The sequence below is a fragment of the Ctenopharyngodon idella genome, chromosome 11, assembly GCF_019924925.1.
Source record: "Ctenopharyngodon idella isolate HZGC_01 chromosome 11, HZGC01, whole genome shotgun sequence".
NCBI lineage: Eukaryota > Metazoa > Chordata > Actinopteri > Cypriniformes > Xenocyprididae > Ctenopharyngodon > Ctenopharyngodon idella.
In genome coordinates, this window is record NC_067230.1 from 15,700,643 (window position 1) to 15,726,518 (window position 25,876).

The following is a 25,876-nucleotide window of genomic DNA, read 5'->3' on the forward strand; positions in this document are numbered from 1 at the left end:
GAGTTATATTCTGCAGATTCACACAGCTCTGCCTCAGTTTGTTTGTTTCTGTAGCAATTAAACATTTGACATCAGTCTTCAAAGTGTTGTCATTCTGGACTTTTATTCATTTTGTCAGCATGTACAGTGTGAATAACATACATCAGGTTTATCAGGATGGATCATGTCTTCCAAACATAAACACATCTCAGCCATTCTTTCTTCCATTTGAATTGTTCAAGTTTTAAAGCATGGAATGTGTTTAAACGAACACCAGAACGGAACAGAACTGAGTTACGCCACAATAACTCACATCTGTTATTACGAGAAAAACAAACAGAAAATCAAGGTCATTTCAGAACACAAACGCAACGGTGAGCTGAAACATGAATGAAATGATCCCACATGGAGAGGAAACTTCAAAACTTCACTGACAGTGACATCTCACATTGAAAACACTTCAGAATTTAGAATATGACATGAAACAAGCAGTTTTTCGAATTAATTTAAAGGCACTTTTGTTTCTTCTTGAAGGGTTTCTGAAAAGCTGCATCAACTGTATTGCATCTCATCAAACTAAACGTCAGTCAGAAACCCGTTTCATTCTCAAACGCCTCACCTGTTAGTTTATATTGTCAAATGATGGCAGCAAATCTGTTGAGCAAACAGATGAAGGTTTAAAGTAGTCACGCACAATAACAGATTCTTTAAAATGGAAAAAAGCAGCATGGATGTGAAATGATTCAGTTGATGCGACATGATTCAATAAAAACGATGATGGATGAATGATTTATTGACAGAAACAAGGTCATTCGTTGTCAGTTTTTAGCCCAGTGTGTCCAGAATGTTTGATTTCAGCCCAGATTTGGAGCATCGCTTTGAATGGAGATTCAGCAGATTCAGACACCGGGATTCATGAGCTGATGGGCGTCTAACGCAGTTCCTGAATTCAATGCCGTTCCTTCAATAAAATAAATACTCATTTCTCTTTGATTCAGCTATTTACTTATAAAACACATGTTTTAGGGTGAAAATATTTCTACGGGTCATAAAACACTTCATCGGTTTATTCATGTTAACAACGTTTAAGAACCTTTAAATAACGGTTCAAATCATCCAGTCTGCCGTTCATCAGAAAATGAGTCATTAGTGAGTTAGTGAGTCATAAACTGACCCTGTACGGTTTAATTATATTCACAGACTGTTCTTCTGTGTAATAATTAATTATTCTAAACGCATATTGCAGTAAATAATTTATTTCAGTTGATCTACACTATCAGTTCTGACGGACCTACAATAGTAGATCTATAAAACGTGGCAAAGGAAAAGAGCCACGGATCAGGAAAGGAAACATATTTGGATTTTACTGTTTGTCACAGTAAGGACGTTCCTCACGTCAGAAGAACAAATGTTCATACTTTGGAAGTGATCATGTGTTCGGTTCAGGAATCGAACTCTGGCTGTTCGTCGATGAGAACGGCTGGTGGGTGCTGAACCGTCCCTCTGAAATCCAGACGAGACACGCCGAGAGCGATCAGACAGCGCCAGACCTGTGGACAGAGCGAAAGACCCATCATCAGACAGAAGAGCACACGTAACAACGCCTCTCATCCAATAATAACTGCACAGGAGAACTGCTCACCAAAAATTCCCACCTAATCCACAACATAGGTAGTACTCGAGTACTCGATTTTAAAAAATCCTTGATTGCAATTTACCCGTGTCGAGTAACCGGCAGCTATCAGTCAACTATCAACTATCAGTTCATTATTATCCCAAGTACATATGAACGATTACGTATGGCTTACTATATAGTGCATAATAAAACAAATTGAACCTAATTTCTTACACTTGATTAACTGTTAATTAATCAATAAAAATAATAATACCCTATTAAGTGAATAATTGAACATCATTAATTAGTTTTATTTATTAAATAAAACGTTGGACATTTAACACTTAATTTAACACAATTAAATTAAAAATAATTGTGAATACAAGTGCAAATTTGTGTATAAACTAATCGGGTATCTGTATGCTATGCTAGTACTAATACAGACAATAATGATCATTTTAACGTAGTTCAAACAGCATTTATCATAACACGGTTTTGTAGGAATTCTAATCAGGCGCTAAAGAGAGTACCTATTAAAAGTTATTTGAGCCAATGGGATCGCTCGGGGTGTCAATGGAGAGGGGGGACTTGATTTGTCACCACACTGGATTTTTGTAACTGTGCATACAATGCACATTTATTTATTTTTTGCAGTAATTAATTTATCCACAAGGTGGCAGCAGTGCCCAGGGGGCGTCGATTCACAAGATGGTCAAAGAAAAACTGCATAACCAGAACAGACCGGAACGCGTGCAAGCTACAGCGACCTATGGAGGCCTACATAGATGAGAGATTGTGTGAAGAGGTTAGAAAGAATATAAAGATGTTTACATGGGTTGTAACTCATGGCGAGAGATTGCTCAAAACTATGCACGTGTCGAACGCCTGTGTACGAGTATGAGTCAAATGAAGTATACTTTGCAAGTCTGTGCGTTCGACTGCGCGCGTACACTAGCGTACGCATAAAAAAAAAAAAACGAAGTATACTTACTGCTTAAAGGGTTAGTTCACCCAAAAATGAAAATTCTGTAATTAATTACTCACCCTCATGCCGTTCCACACCCGTAAGACCTTCGTTAATCTTCAGAAAGCAAATTGAGATATTTTTGTTGAAATCCGATGGCTCTGTGAGGCCTACACAGGGAGCAATGACATTTCCTCTCTCAAGATCCATAAATGTACCAAAAACATATTTAAATCAGTTCATGTGAGTACAGTGGTTCAATATTAATATCATAAAGCGACGAGAATATTTTTGGTGCGCCAAAAAACAAAACAAAATAACGACCATTTTTCAAAACACTGCTTCATGAAGTTTCGGAGCGTTATGAATCAGCATGTCGAATCCGCAGTTCGGAGCGCCAAAGTCACGTGATTTCAGCAGTTTGGCGGTTTGACACGCGATCCGAATCATGATTCGACACGCTGATTCATAACGCTCCGAAGCTTCATGAAGCAGTGTTTTGAAATCGGCCATCACTAAATAAGTCGTTATTTTTTTTTTTGGCGCACCAAAAATATTCTCGTCGCTTTATAATATTAATATTGAACCACTGTACTCACATGAACTGATTTAAATATGGTTTTAGTACATTAATGGATCTTGAGAGAGGAAATGTCATTGCTGCCTATGGAGGCCTCACAGAGCCATCGGATTTCATCAAAAATATCTTAATTTGTGTTCTGAAGATGAACGAAGGTCTTACGGGTGTGGAATGGCATGAGGGTGAGTAATTAATGACAGAATTTTCATTTTTGGGTGAACTAATCCTTTAAGGCTGCACGATGTATTATTTACCAAATTAAATACCAAATTTAACACTCAATTACCAAAATAATCATTAGTTGAAGGTAAACAGAAGTTTTAAAGCTTTATGAAAACACTAGCGAGAGCTGCTGTGCACGACTGAGCCCTTCTGTGAATGATTTCAAGTGAAGGATGTTTTGACTCTAATAGTGTTCAGATACTGTGCATGATCTCACCAGATAGATGACGAAGCTCAGGTAGGCAATGGAGATTAAGGAGGAGAAGACGTAGAGGATGGTGCTGTTGAGAGCCGTCACGTACACCACCACGAAGTACATGTTGATGGCACACACCACCAGGATGAGCACACCGCCACTGATCTTCCACGCGCTGCAAACACAGAACAGAGTTCACTCCATCTGAGCCGCTGATCAGATCTATGCTGCAACATGAGCTTAAAATCAACCATGGGAAAACAGCTGACCGATCTGATGAAGTTTGCATTATTGATCGTTATTTTTCTACTGTGAAGCTGCTTCAAGTGTTTTTCCAGAACCAGCATCATTAGCAGTATGGATACTCACAGTCCGTTGGCGAAATCGCTCATTAGTGACGTCAAACTGGTGAAGGTCAGGATGGGGATCAGAGCGAACGGCAGCTGTTGGAAACAGAGCAGAAGATCAGAAGAGCTGCACACATTCAGCAGCGGGTCTACAGTGTGTCACATGTGTACCTGCATGCTCTGCAGCACGTTCAGGAAGTCGTTCATGCCGGTGAGATGCTGCACGTCCTGAAAGACGGCCACCAGAAGAGTGGGTAATATGGCGATGGAGCGCGTCAGCAACACGCGAGCGAAGCGAGACCAGCGCAGGTTCAGGAAACCCTGAAAGAAAAAACAGCTTGTAAAGATGCACATTCCCTCATGAACAAATACAGAGGAATAAAAGCTGTAGATGAACGTACCTCCATCACAAACTGACCAGAGTAGGTTCCAGTCATGGTTGAACTCTGTCCAGCCGCGAGGATCCCAATCGCCCAAATATACAGCGCAGCGGGGCCAAAAAAACAGCCCAAAACCACACCCTTCAGTCACAGGAAGACAAGAGAAACCGTTCATTCATGAGCAAACAAAGCTCATATGATCTGGACTGAATATAACACTGATTATTTTAACTAAAGTGGTTAAAGCAAAACACTACAGGCAAAACTATTGTTTTTTTCATGCACTGGTAAATTTAGGGCTATTTCCATAACATGTCTTCTTTCAGATTATTGGAAAGAAGACATTTAAAATACACTTTTAAAGGATTAGTTCAGTTCAGAATTAAAATTTCCTGATAATTTACTCTCCCTCATGTCATCCAAGATGTCTTTTTTTCTTCAGTCTAAAAGAAATTAAGGTTTTTGTGGAAAATATTCCAGGATTTTTCTCCATACAGTGGACTTCACTGGGGTTCAACGGGTTGAAGGTTCAAATGTCAGTTTCAGTGCAGCTTCAAAGAGCTCTACATGATCCCAGACGAGGAATAAGAGTCTTATCTAAAGAAACCATCAGCTATTTTCTAAAAAAAAATAAAAATGTATATACTTTTTAACCATAAATGCTCATCTTGCACTGCTCTGCGATGCTCCACGCATGATGTAATCACGTTGGAAAGGTCAGAAGTACCGCGGTAGGGTGAGAAACTCAACTTCAAAATCATCTGACATCATTGTTTTACCTTTATTTGTAAATGTTCACTTTGTAAACACTGGATCGGTACTTCCACCTACGTCACGCGTGACCTTTCCAACGTGATTACGTAATGCGTGGAGCATCACAGAGCACGTTTCCTTCTTCCTTTCCCGCAAAACGTTCGCTCTGTCTTGTGCGTTTAAATCTGCACTAAGGATGCGTTTCTGTCACATATCACACATGCGCACTTCAATAAGCAGGTTAATGCGTTTACATGCCGTGCGAAAACGGTGTAAGCAGCAAAAAACTACCTGTTCTGACCGGTTTATTCTTAAGCCGTTTATGACCTTACTCCGATGAAAGAAAACGGGTTACCGCGTTTACATGACCACATTCAGTGTCGGCTTATTAAGCATAATCAGCTTAAGAACGTGCATGTAAACGCACTCAATGTAAAACGTTTGTTTCTCTCATACCCCTTTGTAGATGTCGACTTCAAGTGTTTCGTTGTTGGCTGGGAAGAGATCACTGTGAGGACTTCCGCTCTGATTACACTTCTGGCCCTGAAGGGAACAAGTCAATGAAGAGCTTAGGTAACCCACAATTATACATTTATATAAGAACTCAATCAAACCAAAATAAACATCTGTAACAGGAAGCAGATATGAAAGTGCTCACCACTTCCATGTTTGTCTTGCCATAGAAGGCCTCGGCGAAGACGGCCACCACAAAAACATTGATGAGGAAGGAGACGAAGAGCGCGATGGAGGACTCGATGAAGTAGTACTTGTTGGCCTCTTTCACCTCTCTTTTGTTGGCTCGATCGATGTCTCGTGACTGAAGCAAAGAAAAAACACCAATGTCCGATTAAACACATCAGACGGATTCAGCGCAGGTGTGAAAACAATTACAGTAACAACACAAATGTTTTCAGATTTATTTATTTATACTTATTTTACCAAACTTATAAAGTATTAAATGTATAAGTATGAAATGGCATTGTGTTTTTTGCTTAATTGGATTGTCTTTATAATAAAGACACTTTTTAGAATAAATTTCAGTTTCTGCTATAAAGCGTCTCTCCGGTGTTCATGTTTTTAGTCGCGTCTGACCTCGACGGACTGAACAGAGGAAATGAACCGGAGAAGATTTACACCTCAAAGAAGGTGGAGCCTCAGAGCCCCACCCACTTATTACATCATCACTACAGACCAATAAGAGTTCAGAGGTGTTTAACAGTCAGAGCGAACTTTTCTGGAAACTCCCGAAATGAACAAAACGAACTTTGATTTGGCCTGATTTTCTTCAAAAGACATCACATCAGTTTGTTCTTCGATTTTACTTGGAAGGATACTGGGGCCTTTAAAGGATTAATTCACTTCAGAATTAAAATGTCCTGATAATTTACTCACCCCCATGTCATCCAAGATGTTCATGTCTTTCTTTCTTCAGTCGAAAAGATATTAAGGTTTTTGAGGAAAACATTCCAGGATTTTTCTCCATATAGTGGACTTCACTGGGGTTCAACGGGTTGAAGGTCCAAATGTCAGTTTCAGTGCAGCTTCAAAGAGCTCTACATGATCCCAGACGAGGAATAAGGGTCTTATCTAGAGAAACCATCGCTATTTTCTAAAAAATATAATACTTTTTAACCACAAATGCTCATCTTGCACTGCTCTGCGATGCGCCACGCATTACGTAATCACGTTGGAAAGGTCACACGTGACGTAGGCGGAAGCACCGCGGTAGGGCGAAAAACTCCATCTCATTTTCTCCTCCAACTTCAAAATCATCTGACACCATTGTTTTACCTTTTTTATGTAAAGAGTGTTTGACTTAGTCTTTGCATGTTCACTTTGTAAACACTGGATCGGTACACGCGTGACCTTTCCAATATGATTACGTAATGCGTGGAGCATCACAGAGCAGTGCAAGACGAGCATTTGTGGTTAAAAAGTATATAAATTGTTATATTTTTTAGAAAATGACCGATGGTTTCTCTAGATAAGACCCTTATTCCTCGTCTGGGATCGTGTAGAGCTCTTTGAAGCTGCACTGAAACTGACATTTGGACCTTCAACCCGTTGAACCCCAGTGAAGTCCACTATATGGAGAAAAATCCTGGAATGTTTTCAAACCAATATATGTGATCTAATCAGGCAGTTCGCTTACCTTAACGAGAGCAGAATGCAGATAGATGTTATGAGGCATTATAACGGCTCCCACGATCCCGACGGCCTGCTCCAGCTGCGTTGGTCCACAGCCTTGGCAGTACGGCAGAAACATGCCCTTCAGAACCTCGCCCTGGTCCGGAGCCACACGCACATACTGCAAACAACCACAGACCGTCAAACACTGCTGTGCTTAAAGAGCCGATCTACAGAAAACATTCTGGGGCTTTACTGCACCTCGAAACCAAAGCTGAGAGCCATGACGGTGATGAGGAACCCGAAGAATGCCTCCAGCTTTCTCAGACCTGATGAAAATCAAACCAGACATTCTCATCAGAGTCAAGACACGAGTCGCTCTTCTCATTCTCACACTGCTTTATTGCTGACGTACCGTACTTGTCCAAAAACAGGAACACAAAAGTGTCGATGATGGTTATCAGCACTCCAGCCCATAGAGGAATCCTGCAGAAGAACAAACAAGCTTCCTCAAGATCAGCTCTTAGAAATAAACTCCATTTCTACACATGCTGAATGAACTCAAACAGCAGATGTTAAAACTGACTGTTGTTAAGAGCTCATTATTATACATCAGATTTACAACTTCAGCTGTTTTCAGAGGGAAAACTAGGTTTGTGTTCTTAAAGGGATAGTTCACCCAAAAGTGAAAATTATCCCATATTTTACTCACCCTCAAGCCATCCTAGGTATATATGACTTCAACTGACTACTTTCAGCCAAACACAATCAGAGTTACATTAAAATAACATCCTGGCTCTTCCAAGCTGTATAATGGGAGTAAATGGTACCTTAGATTTTGAAGCCCAAAAAAGCACATCCATCCATCATAAAAGTAATCCATACAGCTCAAAGAAGTTAATAAAAGCCTTCTGAAGTGAATGATGGGTTTTTGTAAGAAAAATGTTTTGTTTTGCTCTACCGTCTGCGCTTCCGCGTTCGTCAATACGTTATGCGTCGGGTCAGAGGATACTCTTTTGGCACAAGTCGATTTGCATAGGCCATTTACCAGAAGCTAATTATTTTAGTTAATAAAGATTTAAATATGGACAATTTCTCTTACAAAAACCCATCGCTTTGCTTCAGAAGGCCTTTATTAACCACCTGGAGTGTGGATTACTTTTATGATGGATGGATGCATTTTTTTAGGCTTCAAAATAATCGAGCTCCATTCACTCCCATTATAAAGCTTAGAAGAGCCAAGATATTATTTAATATAACTCAGATCGTGTTCGTCTGAAAGTCATATACACCTAGGATGGCTTGATTTTTGGGTGAGCTATTCCTTTAAGTCAGTTTGTTCAAAAATAAATGTCCACATTGATGATGCAACCCAATTGATTTTCTGTTTATGATATTTCATGCAAAGAATCAAATTGAATCTGGTGCCACATACATTCGCATTAAAATTTTTGAATAAATGTTCACCGCAGCCCTACAGGCTGATCCGTCGAACAGCATTTGATCATGATGATGTACCTGCCGACCGACAGCAGATTGAGAGCGATGGCGCAGCCGATGACCTCCTGCATGTCAGAGCCGATGATGGCCAGCTCCACCATCAGCCACAGGATGATCCGCGGCACCTGAACACCACAGGAACAGGAAACACTTCACCACAGGAACGACTTCTCACATCGCTTCAGTTAAAATTTAGAGATCAACCGATACCGATTTTATATAACCGATACCTATTATTTGCATGTTCATGTGCCCGATAACCGATATACAGAACCGATATTTATTTATTGGTTTATTTATTTCACTCCATCCTTGCTCACAAAACAAAACACACTTCTACATCAATAAATAAAGTCTAAAAGAGAGTGCAAAAATTATTGTCACTAAAGTAGAGATCGACCGATAATCGGTTTTACCGATATTTAAGCATTTTCCCATAATCGGGTATCGGTTTTGTAATAACTGACCTCCCTTAAATAAACAAGGAGGTCAGTTATTATACCAATGTTGATTCACCTCCCCTCAGACGCAGTGCTTTTAATGGTGGCCCACAAGATGGCGCCATTTATCGGTGAATCTGATACATGATTATGGGAAAATGCTTAAATATCGGGAAAAATATCGCTAAAAACTGATTATCGGTCGATCTCTATTAAAAATACACGTCAACTTCTCGATAAGGTTATGCACTATGAACGCTGAACACTTAATGAAGGTCAAGGGAGATATTCTCTTTAAAGTCTGCATGAAATCAAAATGGATAATTCTTATTTTTATATGGAATATTGCAGTTTATTATAAATGATTTATCGGTGCACATCATTGTTTTAAATTCCTGTTCCTTGTAATCTTGAATCAGAATATCTTCTCCTCCCTCTTGCAGCATCTCTTCTCTTCTCTGATGATGAGGGCGGGGCAACCTGTCACTCACATGAGATCCACCAATAGCAAACAACAACCATCCAATCAATTCCCCACAGACAAAATCAAGCCCCGCCCTACATTTGTTCTTGTTCCAGAAGTCGTTTCACTCGGATATACGGCACAATAGGGAAGAAAAAACGAGCACAACTTCCTTTTCATTTCAAATGTTTGTTTACACTTACACATTTCTACATTTTAATCTGGACTAAAACATTCTAGATATGATATCTGAATATGTTCTGATTCTTTATTATTGTTCTTTTACACTTAAAATATTTGTTTACTTCATAAACTTTTATATACTTTATTTGTTATAACATTTGTTTATTTTGTGTATTGTTTTGCATAAATGTTCCAAGCTCTTTTTGTTATATATAAACGTTATTAAACTTGATATTAAGAGGACAACGCTTACGTTTCTGTATACCGTGATAAAAGTTTAGCAATTATTGTGGTACGAAAGTCACATGCCTGAAGAGCAGATTTTTTGAAAGCAATCATTTGAAGCACATGTATGTTGGTCTTGCTGATGAACGTACCGTGGGGTAATGGCGGTTGCAGACCTCGGCCAGGTGCATCCCAGTGACGACACCGAGGCGCGCGGCCAGACGCTGCAGCAGGAGCCCGATGATGGTGGAGGCCAACAGCACCCATAGCAGCTGAGGGACGGACACACACACGTCACACACCTCATGATGACCACAGGACAAGGGCACATCGCTGTGCTCGCACTGATCACGCGTGACCTTTCCAACGTGATTACGTAATGCGTGGCAGTGCAAGATGAGCATTTGTGGTTAAAAAGTATATACATTTATTTTTTATTTTTTAGAAAATGGCCGATCGATTCGCTAGATAAGACTCTTATTCCTCGTCTGGGATCATGTAGAGCTCTTTGAAGCTGCACTGAAACTGACATTTGGACCTTCAACCCGTTGAACCCCAGTGAAGTCCACTATATGGAGAAAAATCCTGGAATGTTTTCCTCAAAAACCTTCATTCCTTTTCGACTGAAGAAAGAACATCTTGGATGACATGAATTCACAACTAACTTGAAAATTAGCGAAATCTTTCACCTTCGCATGAAATTCTCAAACGTGCGGATTTCTATTGAAACGACTGGATTTCGGCTCTCAAATTTCACCAAGCAACATTAAATGTAAGCACACCTTTTTGTAATGTTTTATTATCAATTAGTTTTGTGGAATAACAAATTATTCATTATTTTGGTCACATTTTATATTAAGTGTCTTTAACTACTATGTACTTACATAAAAGAAAATTGTTAGGTACAATGTGCTTATTGTGTTGATGTTGTATTGTGAATCACTTGTGCTGTTATTGAGGTGGAGGATACGGGTAAGGTTAACGGTGTAATTATAGATGATTATAGATTACAGCTGTAATTACATGCAGGTATTTTATAAATATAAGTACAGTGTGAAAACATGTATGTGCACTGTATCAAAAGATTCATTTAAATGTTTGTACATAGTAGTTAAAGACAGCGTTTGAAAGTGTTTCCTGCACTATTGAGAATCTACAGCGTGAAACACACAGCGAACGGTGTAGTCCGACTCCCTGCCAAATGACTCTTATGAACAGATTATTTTTAGTGAATCAAATCCTTTATAAATAGGATCGAGCAATTATTGGATTAATCTGACTCACATTGAACTGTAAGTTATATGTTTTGTCATGTGCTGCAGTTAACACCAAGGTCATGGGTTCGATTCCCAGGGAATTGGTGAAAAGCAGAGCTGCAGTGTAATTCGCTTAGGATAAAGGTCTCAAATTAAATCATGTAAATGATGAAACAGGAGATGTTCCTGTGTTATTTTACTTCAGACTGCAGTTCTTCAAGATACACATAAAAAAAAAAAATAAATGGATGAAGTAGTACAATGTGTTACAACAATTTTGTTTAGTATTTTAAGTTAGGAGCAATTATTTGAGTGCATTTATGCCACCACAATGTCACCAAGAAGCCTTGTGAAAGAAGTACTATATGCAAACAAAGCCATCAACCTAAAAGACCATAGTGTTGTTCAGATCTTAAACACAAGTGCAGATGCTGTACATGAAATCTGGACTCACCTTAAAACCTGCTTTAGCCCCAGACTGAAGGTCCGACTCGATGTTCCCAGGGTCGAGATATGCAATGCTCATCAGAAAACCCGGTCCAGTGAAGGCCCAAAGTTTACGAAAGCTAAACATCTAGAGAGAGGAAGAGCAACGAGGGTCAACACAGCGATCCATTACCATTCACATTCATTTCAATCTCAAGTTTGGTGGTTCTGAAACACCTGAGTCAAAGTCTGTCATCAGAATGATTTGGTTTAATTCCCTCCAGAAGCGTTTGCGTTCCCAAACACCAGCATCCGAACGCAAGAGAACATGACAGTGTTTATTGTGTTTCGTCTTGACGCTTTGAGACGAACTCAATTATGAAAAAAAAAGAGCCTGATTGCAGCAACTTCCGATTTTATTACTGATATTTTGCACCAATTTCCCAGGAACTGACGATTTTGTTCTCTGGAACACACGGGATGGTTTAACACAATTAAACAAGTTAAATTCGAAGCTTCGAATGGAAATACAGGGAAAGATGTGGGGTTTGACTCCTCTCGCTCCCTGTACTTTGCGCTCACTTCTCTACTATCCTGATACAGGCAAATCGTCCCTAAACAAGGTCACATGGTTGCTGTTACTCGAGTACATGCTGTGTCATGTCCGTATCCCTCTGAAGAACACATGACGAGTGTCCAGAGTTACAACTTCCCATTTGCCTTTATTTTTCCACTTGTTTCTTCAGTCTGTTCCTCTTGTTTGTGCTTGAAGAAATCAAGATTCATGAGGTTTTTAGACTAATTCATGAGGAAGAATGCTACAGTTATAAACAAAGCACGGTGTTCTTTCCTATCACCCTTCACACACATGTGTGACTGATAACAGATCCCTCAGTCTCACGAAACTATACTGCCATAATCACACTAGGGCTGGGTTGATCGACCTGAATTTTGATGAACCAATATTGATTCTTAAATCCCAAGATCGAACGATCTTTTAGTCTATGCTGTTTTACATTTGTAGCTCCTGCCATCCAATAAATCACAATAATCTTTGTGCTTTGGTACTTGATATGGAACAAAGTCTCAGCTTTCAAATTCTGTCAGATTCATCAGTAAATGTGTTTTTTTGTGTGGTGACAGATCGCTTGAACTGATCATCTCTTCCTCTTTACTACTAGTTACAGCACCAAATAAACATGAATGAACATCAGAAGGTATGTTGAAAGATGCAGAACAACTTACTGAAATGAATCATGTCTCATGTAATTGAACAATCAGTGTTTCAGCCACCGAAAGACACCAAGCTGGAGGACAATGTCACATAGTGTCACATTTACCTCAGAAAAGCCATTCATAAACTCAATAGTCAGTGAGAAAAACAACTCTAGAGAGGAGCATTTTAATAAATATATGCACTATATTACATGTTCATTATTTTTTTTTACTGAACCTGTTCATCAATAATTAATCTAGGTTTGAATAAATCCATCAAGAAGTTATTACACCCTCCGTTTAATGTTTAAATAGAGTACATTTAAACATTAATATATCATTAAGTTAATATAAAAACTGCCTTATGTGCAATTATTGTTTAATCATGTGTTTAATGAGTGTTGATTATTATATCTAAAAATAAACAGCAACTCTCAACGCCCTGCTGTTAATTGTAACCTGTAATATTACAGTAATGTAGCGACTAACAGGGTTCCTGTAGAGTTTACAGCTTCAGCTTCTAGATATTGTATTCAACAATATCTAGTGATTGCCGATTTCAAAACACTGCTTCATGAAGCTTCAAAGCTTTACGAATCTTTTGTTTCGAATCAGTTGTTCGGAGCGCCAAAGTCACGTCATTTCAGCAGTTTGGCAGTTTGATAGGAGATCCGAATCACTGATTCGAAACAAAAGATTTGTGAAGCTTCGAAGCTTCATGAAGCAGTGTTTTGAAATCGGCCATCACTAGATATTGTTGAATAAAGTCATTATTTTGTTTTTTTTGGCGCACAAAAAGTATTCTCGACGCTTCATAATCACTGTAGTCACATGAACTGTTTTAAATGCATCTTTAGTAGCTTTCTGGGCATCTGAAAGTGTAAATTAACTTGCTGGCAATGCAGAGCCATCGGATTTCATCAAAAATATCTTAATTTGTGTTCTGTAAATGAACGAAGGTTTTACGGGTGTGGAACGACAGGAGGGTGAGTAATTAATGACAGAATTTTCATTTTTGTTTGAACTAACCCTTTAAAGACAGTATATTTTAAATATTTGATCAATGGCATCTTTTTATGAATGAAGGCCGGTATCACTGATACTAATACTGCTGATGTCTCAATGAAATTGATTTTAGTTAATAATCATTAATAATAATTAATAAACATTAATAATAGACATTCAACATTACAGTATAACTAAAAGCTATCAATTTCAACATTTATTAGGCTTTTAAAAACAACTTAATTTAAGTGAACTTAAAACAATTTTCACAGAAACACATCTTTCTGTGCGCACGAGTCGTGTGTCACATGACACGACATTCACAGACAGCGCGTTCTCGTTTGTTTTGTGGCGCTTGAATGGTTTAAAAGCATTTGCGTGAATAAGAGCACGATCATATAATGTAACGCTCGATGAATTATGGCGGAAAAAATGGATGCTGCATTATTTGCACTAAATATTTTTAACGTGTTAAACTGGAAAAAAATAATCGTATGCGTTAACACGCTAATTTTGACACCACTAATGCATTTGTTTTAAATAATAATATACAGCCAAAACTAGAAAAGGAAAATTGGCATATTTTAAAAGAATTAAGGTCTTCTCGGGTCCATTTGGTTAAAGCACATTTATTTAAAATTACCCGAGGCTACTAATATTAGACCCGACCCGTGTCCGAGGAAAGTTTTGAACCCGAACCCCTCAGGGTTTTGGTTGGAATGAAGACCTCTACTCCACAGCACTCTACGTGAGCTACCTTTGCTGTGTCATCAACCGGGATGGGAACCTTCTCCTCGAAGTACGTGGAGACGGGCTGGTCCTGCGGAGACACCGGACTGTAGAGGTCAGGCTCCCGCTGGCTCTCTGAAACAAACACATCACACGCTTCACTGCCTGCCACACTTACAACACAGATTAGATAAAGACATAGTTAGAGTGTCAAGGCGAGATGTGGCCTTGAGACGTGGCAGAAACACTCACGCTTCAGTCACATGAGCCTCAGACAAGGTTTTGGACACATAAACACAAATTAAGACTAAAACATCCTGCAAAGTTAATGATCCAGCTGATTATACTCAAGCATTTATGAGCCAGAGATATCAGATCTCCTGTAATAAAACAATATCTCATTTCCGTCCATGACTGTCATTATCAAACCAAAAAAAATGCCAAGAAAGCAAACACTTATTTTAGTGTTGGGGGTAATGCATTACAAGTAATGTGCATTATGTAATCAGATTAAAGTAACACAAAACTAACATTACTTTCCATAAAAAGTAACTAAGTAATGTAACTAGTTATTTTTTAGGAAGTCACACAATATTGTACTTTTAAAAGCAACTTTCCCCAACGCTGTTTAGGTTTGTGTGGAAACAGCAGAGCCAAACAGAGTCAGTGAGTTCATGTGAGAATACGACACACCATAAATCTGAACAGGACATCATAAGCACAACGTTCACATTAAAATACGAGGAAACGATGGATGATAACTTCCTCTCAGGGCTGCAGGGTTACGACAGCCATTCATAAAACTCACTTTTACACACACAAGGGCTTTTAAACACTTAATTCCTGTCAGCAAAAAACATGATCTACTAGTCAGAGTTCAAGAAGCCCAGCTTAACGAGTCACACATGCTTCTTAGACGTGTACGGATGCTTAAAGTCCATCAAATCAATGGCTGCCTTTGATCATTTGAGAAACAGTCCAGCAATATTACTGCAAAGTCAGTGTTCAAATGCGTGTTAAACCATCTAATTAATTGGTCAGCATTAGTTTCGAATCATTCAGCTTTACTGATGCAGCTATTGAGCACTGATTTTGGACGAGACCCGCGGAAAATGACAGCCAATCAGAAGCGCTCACAGGAGACACACGCGTGTACAGACGGGTCACGTGTCAGGCGGCAGGATGTGATGCGTGTCTTACCTTCCAGCACGTCCCCATCCCGTTCTGTCTTCATGAGCTCCACGAGTGTCTCTGTTAGACTGAAGGACAGAAAACACAGACACAACACGGGTTACACACAAACTGCAGGAGTTTCTGGAAAACAATTATACTCTGCAGAAATTAACTGTATAATAATAATAATAATAATGAGTCAGGAAGTGTTGCATATGCCATAGATCGCTGAGCTCCAGAGGTGTAAGGAGGACTAAGAAATTAAGCTTAAAGTGATACTTCACCCAAAAATGAAAATTCTGTCATCATTCCAAACATTCATCAACTCATACATCACTTGTGGTAAACGGAAGCTCAAGCATGTTCGCTTGACGTACAAGAACCAATGAGGTTCATTCTCGCGTTACGCAGCACGTTTGAGCTTCTGCAAGAACCAATGAGGTTCATTCTCGTGTTACGCAGCACGTTTGAGCTTCACAAGAACCAATGAGGTTCATTCCCGTGTTACGCAGCACGTTTGAGCTTCATAAGAACCAATGAGATTCATTCTCGTGTTACGCAGCACATTTGAGCTTCTGCAAGAACCAATGAGGTTCATTCCCGTGTTACGCAGCACGTTTGAGCTTCATAAGAACCAATGAGATTCATTCTCGTGTTACGCAGCACGTTTGAGCTTCACAAGAACCAATGAGGTTTATTCCCGTGTTACGCAGCACGTTTGAGCTTCTGCAAGAACCAATGAGGTTCATTCTCGTGTTACGCAGCACGTTTGAGCTTCACAAGAACCAATGAGGTTCATTCCCATGTTACGCAGCACGTTTGAGCTTCTGCAAGAACCAATGAGATTCATTCTCGTGTTACGCAGCACATTTGAGCTTCAGCAAGAACCAATGAGATTCATTCTCGTGTTACGCAGCACGTTCGAGCTTCTGCAAGAACCAATGAGGTTCATTCCCGTGTTACGCAGCACGTTTGAGCTTCATAAGAACCAATGAGATTCATTCTCGTGTTACGCAGCACGTTTGAGCTTCACAAGAACCAATGAGGTTTATTCCCGTGTTACGCAGCACGTTTGAGCTTTACAAGAACCAATGAACTAAACCACTCAATTAATATGGATTAGCTTTACAATCTCTTTGTGTAGCGGTCAATGGAGGGACAGAAATTGCTCAGATTTTATTAAAAATATCATTTGTGTTCTGAAGATGAACGAAGGTCTTACTGGTGTGGAACGACATGAGGGTGAGTAATAAATGACAGAAATTTCATTTTTGGGTGAACTAACCCTTTAAGTTAAACTATAGATACTGTTAAGCATTTTACTCGATTTAAATTCTTAAGTACCTAAACAAAATAAATTGAGTGAAACTATCCACATTTAATTGTACTGAAGTTATTAAAAACAAAAACAATTTTAGCTTTTTTTTTTTTAATTAAGATTTTAACTTTAAGATTTTCTTATTTTATTTACTGAGGAAAGATGATGTACTTTGTACATTTAAGTCCACATAAAATTGTAAAGGAGTAAAAAGTATATTTTTTCATTGTAAATTGAATTGAGTAAAAGTACAAGTATTCGGTTGAACTCAAATCTAGCACAGAATCACAAAAATAACACTTAAGTATAGTAATGAAGTACTATTACTAACATACTTTACAACCTCTGTGTTAAGCCGACTAACATAAAACTTCTGAAATTAATAACATTATTTTTGCATTTGTTAGTATGTATGATGTTGGTGGGTTTTAAGGGAACACCCGCACAGAATAAAAGACACACAAACACAGCGGAGATCCCATAAGCTCAAAATCACACAGGAGAAGCGTTTTCCATCAGGAGCACCAATTATGACAAACCCAGGCAAGGTTCTCTCAAAGTTATGAACAAAAGTTCTTCCAGTAACATTAATTCATAAGTTTTTTCTGTAATGTTTTAGTTGGACGTTCATCTAAATGTTGCTACTTGTAACATTCAGAATGCTTTCATAACTTAATGGGAACATTAGCAAAACATTCTTAGGGAATGTGGCGGTTCAGAGAAAACCGCACACAATCAGACCACACACGATTCTGCTAATGACGAGCGGATACAAAACTTCAAAGAAAGATGAAATTACACTACTACCACGCAGCCGCATGAATGGCTTTATTATATGAGCTCTGTGTGTGTGTGAGTGTAAAAGCAAACAGTCTACTTACAGACAAACCCAAGAGAAAATCACTGATCCACTGCGAGATGAAGACCAGCACTGCACGCCACGGTGAGCGATTTCATTCAACTGCTCTGTAGTGAAGGATTGTGGGAAACGGAGGAAGCGCTCGTGACCTCGGCTGCTTTAATCTGTGAAAAGCAGCAAGAAAGGTCTGTGATAAACCCAACGGCACAGACACGCCCAGCGTCACACATTCACATTCACACGAGTGCAGACACAGACAATGACTTCTGAGAGACAGTTTGGGAAGAACTCACTCTAATAAACTGATGTCACGCTCCAGACGGTTTTATTGGGAGAGGAAGAGCAGGTGTATTATTTTACAACGATCAATGAACAGCTCAGGAAAAGCTTTTAAAGCACATTATGATGTTCGGTCACACTGTATGTGTCTTTATACTTGAAAAAAATCTGTAACACTATACAATTATTTCACATTAGTTAAGGTAATTTAATGCAAGTTCAGTGAAAAGTCCCATCATATTTGATCACAAATGATCACCGTTTCCTGTTCAATCTCTAGTTGGTCCAAATCATGCGTGATGCTTCAGAATACCCGACTGGTTCATGTACACCGATCAGGCATAACATTATGAGCAGTGACAGGTGAAGTGAATAACACTGATCGTCTCTTCATCACGGCACCTGTTGGCAGCAAGTGCACATTTTGTCCTCAAAGTTGATGTGTAAGAAGCAGGAAAAATGGGCAAGCGTAAGGATTTGAGCGAGTTTGACAAGGACCAAATTGTAATGGCTAGACGACTGGGTCAGAACATCTCCAAAACTGCAGCTCTTGTGGGGTGTTCCCGGTCTGCAGTGGTCAGTATCTATCAAAAGTGGTCCAAGGAAGGAACAGTGGTGAACAGTGGTCATGGGCGGACAAGGCTCCTCGATGCACGTGGCGAGCGAAGGCTGGCCTGTGTGATCCGATCCAACAGACGAGCTACTGTTGCTCAAGTTGCTCAAGAAGTTAATGCTGGTTCTGATAGAAAGGTGTCAGAATACACAGTGCATCACAGTTTGTTGTGAATGGAGCTGCATAGCTGCAGACCAGTCAGGTGACCATGCTGACCCCTGTCCACCAACAGTGGCATGTGAGCATCAGAACTGGACCACGGAGCAATGGAAGAAGGTGGCCTGGTCACATTTTCTTTTACATCACGTGGATGGCCGGGTGCGTGTGCGTCGCTTACCAGGGGAACACATGGCACCAGGATGCATTATGGGAAGAAGGCAAGCCGGCGGAGGCAGTGTGATGCTTTGGGCAATGTTCTGCTGGGAAACCTTGGGTCCTGCCATCCATGTGGATGTTACTTTGACATGTACCACCTACCTAAGCATTGCTGCAGACCATGTACACCCTTTCATTGGAAACGGTATTCCCTGGTGGCTGTGGCCTCTTTCAGCAGGATAATGCTCCTGCCACAAAGCAAAAATGGTTCAGGAATAGTTTGAGGAGCACAACAACGAGTTTGAGGTGTTGACTCGGCCTCCAAATTCCCCAGATCTCAATCCAATCGAGCATCTGTGGGATGTGCTGAACAAACAAGTCTGATCCATGGAGGCCCCACCTCGCAACTTACAGGACTTAAAGGATCTGCTGCTAACATCTTGGTGTCAGATACCACAGCACACCTTCAGGGGTCTAGAGGAGTCCATGCCTCGACGGGTCAGGGCTGTTTTGGGGACCAACACAATATTAGGAAGGTGGTCATAATGTTATGCCTGATCGGTGTATGCTATAAACACTACAGTGACATGGGGGAAAATTCTAAAACCGTTTTCCTTGGATCCCAAGCGGAATCACAGAAAACATCATTGGTGTGACTGGACTTGTCTTTAGTGGGTTCATTAGGCTGATCTGAGCGCAGCGGTGACGTGATGTGAGATCTGGATCTCTCTGGTCACCACCGTCAAACCTGCAACCTGTGGACGCTTGTTTCCACCACAAAATAAACTAATAAAAACTGTAATTATCTCATAATTCGGACTTTTTTTTGAGAGATACAAACTCAGAATTTGAGTCACAATTACCTTTTTTATTCCGTGGCAGAAACAAGCGTCCATATCAAGCTATGATTACAGACTGGATGATGAATCAAACAGCAATAGCTCTTCATGAAGTCCATTACGCAATAATAACAGTGCAGAAGTGAATTACGCACTTCAGGGAAACTGGCAGAATGTTGCAACTCGAGTCTCTCCCTTGTTAAACAAATACAATGTGTCACAACTCTCTCAGTGCTAGGAGATATAAGGTGCTTTTATAAATCAACAACACACCGATGTGGACAAACTCACTGGACAAGATGCCATGATAGAATCCTGCTAAACTCGTTCAGCAGGACCGTGTTTTCTCAGTTTCATGTGTAACAACACCATGTAAACTCTCCAGTTACACTTTATTTTAAGGTAACTTTGACAGTGTACTTACACAGTGATATTAATTAGCAATATGTACTTACTAGGGTTCAGGTTTGGTTTAGGGTTAGTTGCTTGTAATTATACACCGTTTACTGTTATTACTATCAGGGCTCCTACATATTTTTTAATTTCAAAATTCCATGCTTTTCCAGACACAAATTTCTAAACCTCTTTAGGTTAACATAAATGGTTCATACAGCATTATTTTCAGCTTTATATTTGGTATATAGTACAGTCATCTGTAAATATTTTTATTTTCTGAGGGGACATGCACATAGGGATATTTTGTGTGCTTATGCATTACAATTTCTAGTTTTATATATACACTTTAACCTATATTATTTGTGCGTCACTGCCATCTTACTCTGAAGAAAACGAGAGCATTGAGGCACATGAATTAATAGATATCCATTTGCTCCAAATTATGCTTTAAAGGCCAATTTAACGCATCTTCTGTGGCGGTGTCATGAGAAATCAAGTCCCCCCAAAGGAATCGGGTCTCCTTTAGGACCCAGGCGGTAATGCCTGATCAAAAGTTGTCATCATGATGTCTTGACTAATTATAACCTATTTCACTATTGTATGATGTTTATTACATTAAGTGCACAAACAACGTGCTTGAAATATAAAATTATTGCCTGTGTACTGCATAATAAAACAAAGTGGAAACAGATATTGGAAGCAAAAAACATATCTAATACAATATAAGCTAAGCTAGCAGGCTAATCGTGTAGATGTATGCTATGCTAGTACATAAGCTAACTAAAAAAACAGTAAGAATGAGAAATGCTTGATTTCATAGCTTTAGTTATATACTAGTATATGAACCATTTAATTTAAAAGACATTAATGGTCATTATAACGCATTTTAAACGATATAAATCATAACGCGATTTTGCAGGAATTATAAAACTACTACCCATTAAAAGCCCGTTGAACCAATGGGATCACTCGGGGTCCTAAAGGAGACCTGATTCCTGATGGGACTCGATTTCTCACCACAGCGGCAGAGAAATCATGACACAAAATGGGCTGATGGCACAATATGGCTGTGTGTTTTGTCCTATTTGCCAAGTACAACTGTCTATAAAAAAGACTGTACTGTAAAAAAAAGTGTTGTAAATTTGGCTTTCTTTAGGGCAGTACATCATATTTCAAGACCTTAGGTCTGCTTTATTGCATACTCTGTGGCGGCTGAGAAACCACACCGCGAAATGGGCTGATGGTGCAATATGTGGCTCAGTGTGCATCGTCCTATATGCTAAGTTTAAGGGTTTCTCGTGCACAAGTCTGTATATTTTTTATTTTTGCAAAGGTCCTTTTAGAGGCTCTGTAATACAGTGTTAAGAATATCATGAGAAGAAACTCAGAAAACCCATATAACTAGAGATGCACCAATCGACGGGCTAGGGACGGCATACTCGGCCGGTCAGCCTCACGCCTTTCTGATTCGGAGCCATTTTGCTGCCAGCGGCGCGGGCAATAACGTCACAGCCACGCTCACACTCACAGCCACATGTCGTTGGCTTGAAAGTTCTTCACTTTGAGTGAAGAACTTACAGACACTAGTGTTGTCAAAAATATCAATATTTCGATACTGAAATATTAGAAATGATACTCCTTTTCTGCAGTATCGCTACACTGATACCAGCTGTGCGTTCTCGCTCTCTCTTCTCTCTGACGGTGAATTAACACACCCGCCTCCTGTCACTCACTCGTTTCATTCGCTGCGGTTGAATATTGCTTGTATTGCGCATAATTTTTAGTCATTCCCGCAGGTTTCGCACTCACACCAAAAGCGCGCGCACCACCGATCTATATAAGCGCCGCTTTCATAAAGCCGCCTCTCAAACAGTTTGCGAGGTGCAAGTACCAAAAAGAGTGGCTTCCTGCGCTTAAACAGTCCCCATCTTGCCGAATATTCATTTAAATACAGTCAGTTTTGGAATGTAAACAGTTGAAAAAGTAAATGCATGTTGTGTAACAGTATATTGGATCCATGCATTCGATCTTAAAGTGACAGCAGCCTAATAAACCTGCTGCTGTCTGTCATGTTAAAGGTGCAATCTGTAAAAATTTTGTCCGCTACAGACCTATTCAAAACAAAGGCGTAGCTTGATGACGCAAAGTTTGAGAGCGGAATCTTGGGACACTTGGTCTTCACCTCAACAGCCGGTGCAAAAGAATAGGGATAGGACTCGGGAAGAAATCATGTTCATGGATGCGATTATTAATGTTACTGTAGTATGAAGCAGAGCAGGACCGAGTGTTGTGGGAGCTGAACGAGGCCGCTGGAGCGATTGCGCGACACACGAGCAGTGGAACTTTTATTATGCCACAGTTGCCAGTACCGCTTCCGCTTTTCCGGTCAAGCGTATGAGGTAACACAGCTCTGTTTATCATATTAGATACATTTGAGTATGTTGAAAATGACGTTACTCTGTGCGTTCGCTCGGTGGCTGCTATGAGACACTTGTTTGAGACACTGCAGTAAGATAGATCGATTTTAGAGTATCATATTAAATGCTGGATGGCTTGTGTTGATAAATGGCATGCAATTAATTTTAAAACGTATTGTATGATGGAAAAAATTCTGTATTACTGTTACTAAAAATAAAGCTGCATCTGATTATGCTATGTTAGCTACTAGCACAAAAAAATATCAAGAAAATTAGATTTAAACAGTAAGACTAAACGTGTTGCGCTATATAACAACAATTAGTTTTCTATAAATGTAACCAAACAGTTGTTGCCTTGTCTATTATAACATGTAAATATTAAAGCGTCTTTGGTGTTTCCATGGTTTCTACAAAACAAAACCGGAAACTGAGGGTAACGCGGGTATGACGCAATTGACAGGCGACACCTTACACGTCCCGGGCCCTTGGTTAAAATTGCAATTTTCTCAAGATTTACAAATAGTTGGAAACATTTGGGATATTGTAAGTACTCAAGTGAACAAAATATATAACACTGGCCTAGTGGTTTTTGGATATTTTACTGCAAAAATCATACATATTGCACCTTTAATCAAACAACCAAAAAAAAGAGAAAATCACTCGCTGCTCTTGACTGAATCATTTTTTTTAACTTTAATTGTAAGCATTAATCTATTTAAGTTTTACAATGAAGACTAACCAGTGTTATTTTACATTTGATTACTTTAATTAAGAAAAACTTAAAGCCATGTTTATTTCACATCTCTCTTTATTCTATTGCATTTATTTGTGCTTTTGTTCACAATTTGTTTATTCGTTCTTATTTTATTACTGACTTTTTAATTGTTTTTCATGAAAATAAAATGTTGCATTGAAGAAAAATAGATTTAATTTAGATACGCTGTTAATTATAGTTCTTAGAAAGAAAATCGTTTCTTTCTAAGAATCAATAAACAGCTGTCATGAAAACAGACTTCTTGTATGATAAATTTATTTTCATTAAATTATTAATTTTCTGTTATAGAAAAAAAAAAAATAGGGGCAATAGCCTGGAACTGCAAATATTTTTTCCATACTTTGCTTTCTTTTTTCCCATACTTTTCCAGACCTGGAAATTACTCAAATCAAATTTCCTAACTGCGTAGGAACCCTGTACTATAGTAAATACGTGTAACTTGTGTAACTACGTCACTTAAAAATAAAGTGTTGCCAATTTTCCTCTTATTATATGTGGGAGTCAAACACTATCCCTCCATAATCTGTTCACCTTTACATTCTTGTATCTTTTTGGATATATAAATTGTTAAGTAACACCCTTTGTTTAGGTTTTATTGCCATTTCTGCTGGATAATATGTTCACACAATCAATAAAAAGCAAAAACTTCTGTAAAAGATGCGCTGTTCACTTTAAGAGAATTCATCCATTCTACACACAATGACATTTCCCTTTTACACACTGTACCGAGAGAAAAAGTAAAACACCTTCACGATTTCATTGATGTGACACGATCATTGAATCACACAGAATCACTCACATTACAGTCACGTGAAGATGAAGAGAGCGCGCGCACCTGATGAAGATCCTCCAGTATTGTGAAGATCTTCAGTTAACTGAAAAGCAGCGTGCTGAAGATTTGCTCCTACTTCAATCTCCAGGCATGAGGAGGACGGAGAAGGTGACAGCGAGTGAATCAGGCAACAACAGCGAGACATTTCAAAATAAGAGTCCAGAGACCACGCGTAATCACGTGTCAGTTTCACGCGGCAGCTTTCGTGATGTGCTTTAGCTCTGAGGTAAAAATAAAATAAAGTGATTAATTTATTTTGAAGTCACCACGAAATCAAAATTGACGGTTCTTATTTTGTATGTAATATTGCAGTATTTATTATAAATTATTTATCCGCGCACATCTTTTTTTTTTAATTCATGTGCTCTTGTAATCTTTAAAGTCGACATGAAATAAGTTACGTTGTTGTAATTTTTTTTATTAAACTTTCAAAACTGCATAATTCAGCAGCAAGTTAGTGACACATTTCACACATTTTCACATTTTGTAAGTATAAATTGAGGCCATGTTGTAATTACAACTTTTAAACTGGGAATTTTCAGAGAGCTCCAACTTGTACCACATGACCGCTGTACCACCTGACTGCTGCAGATTCATACTGGCATTGACAGTATAAAAAAATAAATAATAAACAGAATTTTAAATCTGAGGACATGAACAGCTAGAGTCAAGTAGAACATCACATGTTTTCATGTCGTAATTTACATGAATGCAAATATAGACTTTAGTTGGGTTAGACGCCATATTGAATTTAACGCAGATGAAAATGCAGCTGTGAGGAATAGATGTACAGTCTTGTATAAAGGTCCTAGATCATTTTCACAACTCACAACTCTGTTTTTTTTTATTTTTATTTTTTAGAAAGACGTTTCGGCAGCCGAACAATCGGTATGTTGTTAAACAACACTATAATCGATTGAACATGCTGTAATTCTATCCCTCATAGCTCATTCCTATTTAATAAAATGAATTAAATATGGTGCTACCCCGACTAGAAGTTGCGCTTATCTTTTCTTTCCTATTGTGATGTATCCGCGTGAAACATACAATAGTGAAATAATTAGTCATCACAATAGCAACTTTTGATGAGGCATTACCGCCTGGGTCCTGATTCCTGGTGGATACTCGATTTCTCATGACAACGGCTTCTGGAACAAGAACAAATGTAGGGCGGGGCTTGATTTTGGCCGTGAGGAATTGATTGGATGGTTGTGGTTTGCTATTGGTGGATCTCATGTGAGTGACAGGTTGCCCCGCCCTCATCATCAGAGAAGAGAAGATGTCGCTGCAAGAGGGAGGAGAAGTTATTCTGATTCAAGATCACGAGGAACATGGATTTAAAACAATAATGATGTGCAACGATAAATCATTTAGAATAAACACTGCAAACTTCCATAAAAAAAAAAAGTGTCGTCCATTTTGATTTCGTGGTGTCTTTAAAAGAGTGCAATGCTC

General features: G+C 39.1%; 1 protein-coding gene across 1 annotated transcript; it reads right to left on the reverse strand.

Moving 5' to 3' along the window:
* Positions 1-84: 84 nt before the first annotated feature.
* On the reverse strand, positions 85-24,583 carry slc11a2 (solute carrier family 11 member 2). The gene is made up of 17 exons (XM_051912681.1): positions 24,425-24,583; positions 17,978-18,119; positions 15,806-15,864; positions 14,634-14,740; positions 11,685-11,804; positions 10,127-10,246; positions 8,682-8,788; positions 7,579-7,649; positions 7,425-7,492; positions 7,189-7,344; positions 5,695-5,853; positions 5,493-5,579; positions 4,305-4,424; positions 4,075-4,224; positions 3,926-3,999; positions 3,578-3,731; positions 85-1,529 (listed from the first exon to the last, which is right to left on the reverse strand). Exons 3-17 carry the CDS (start codon positions 15,837-15,839, stop codon positions 1,422-1,424), a joined length of 1,635 nt encoding a protein of 544 aa, XP_051768641.1. The 5' UTR covers positions 15,840-15,864; positions 17,978-18,119; positions 24,425-24,583; the 3' UTR covers positions 85-1,421.
* Between the last annotated feature and the right edge of the window lie 1,293 nt (positions 24,584-25,876).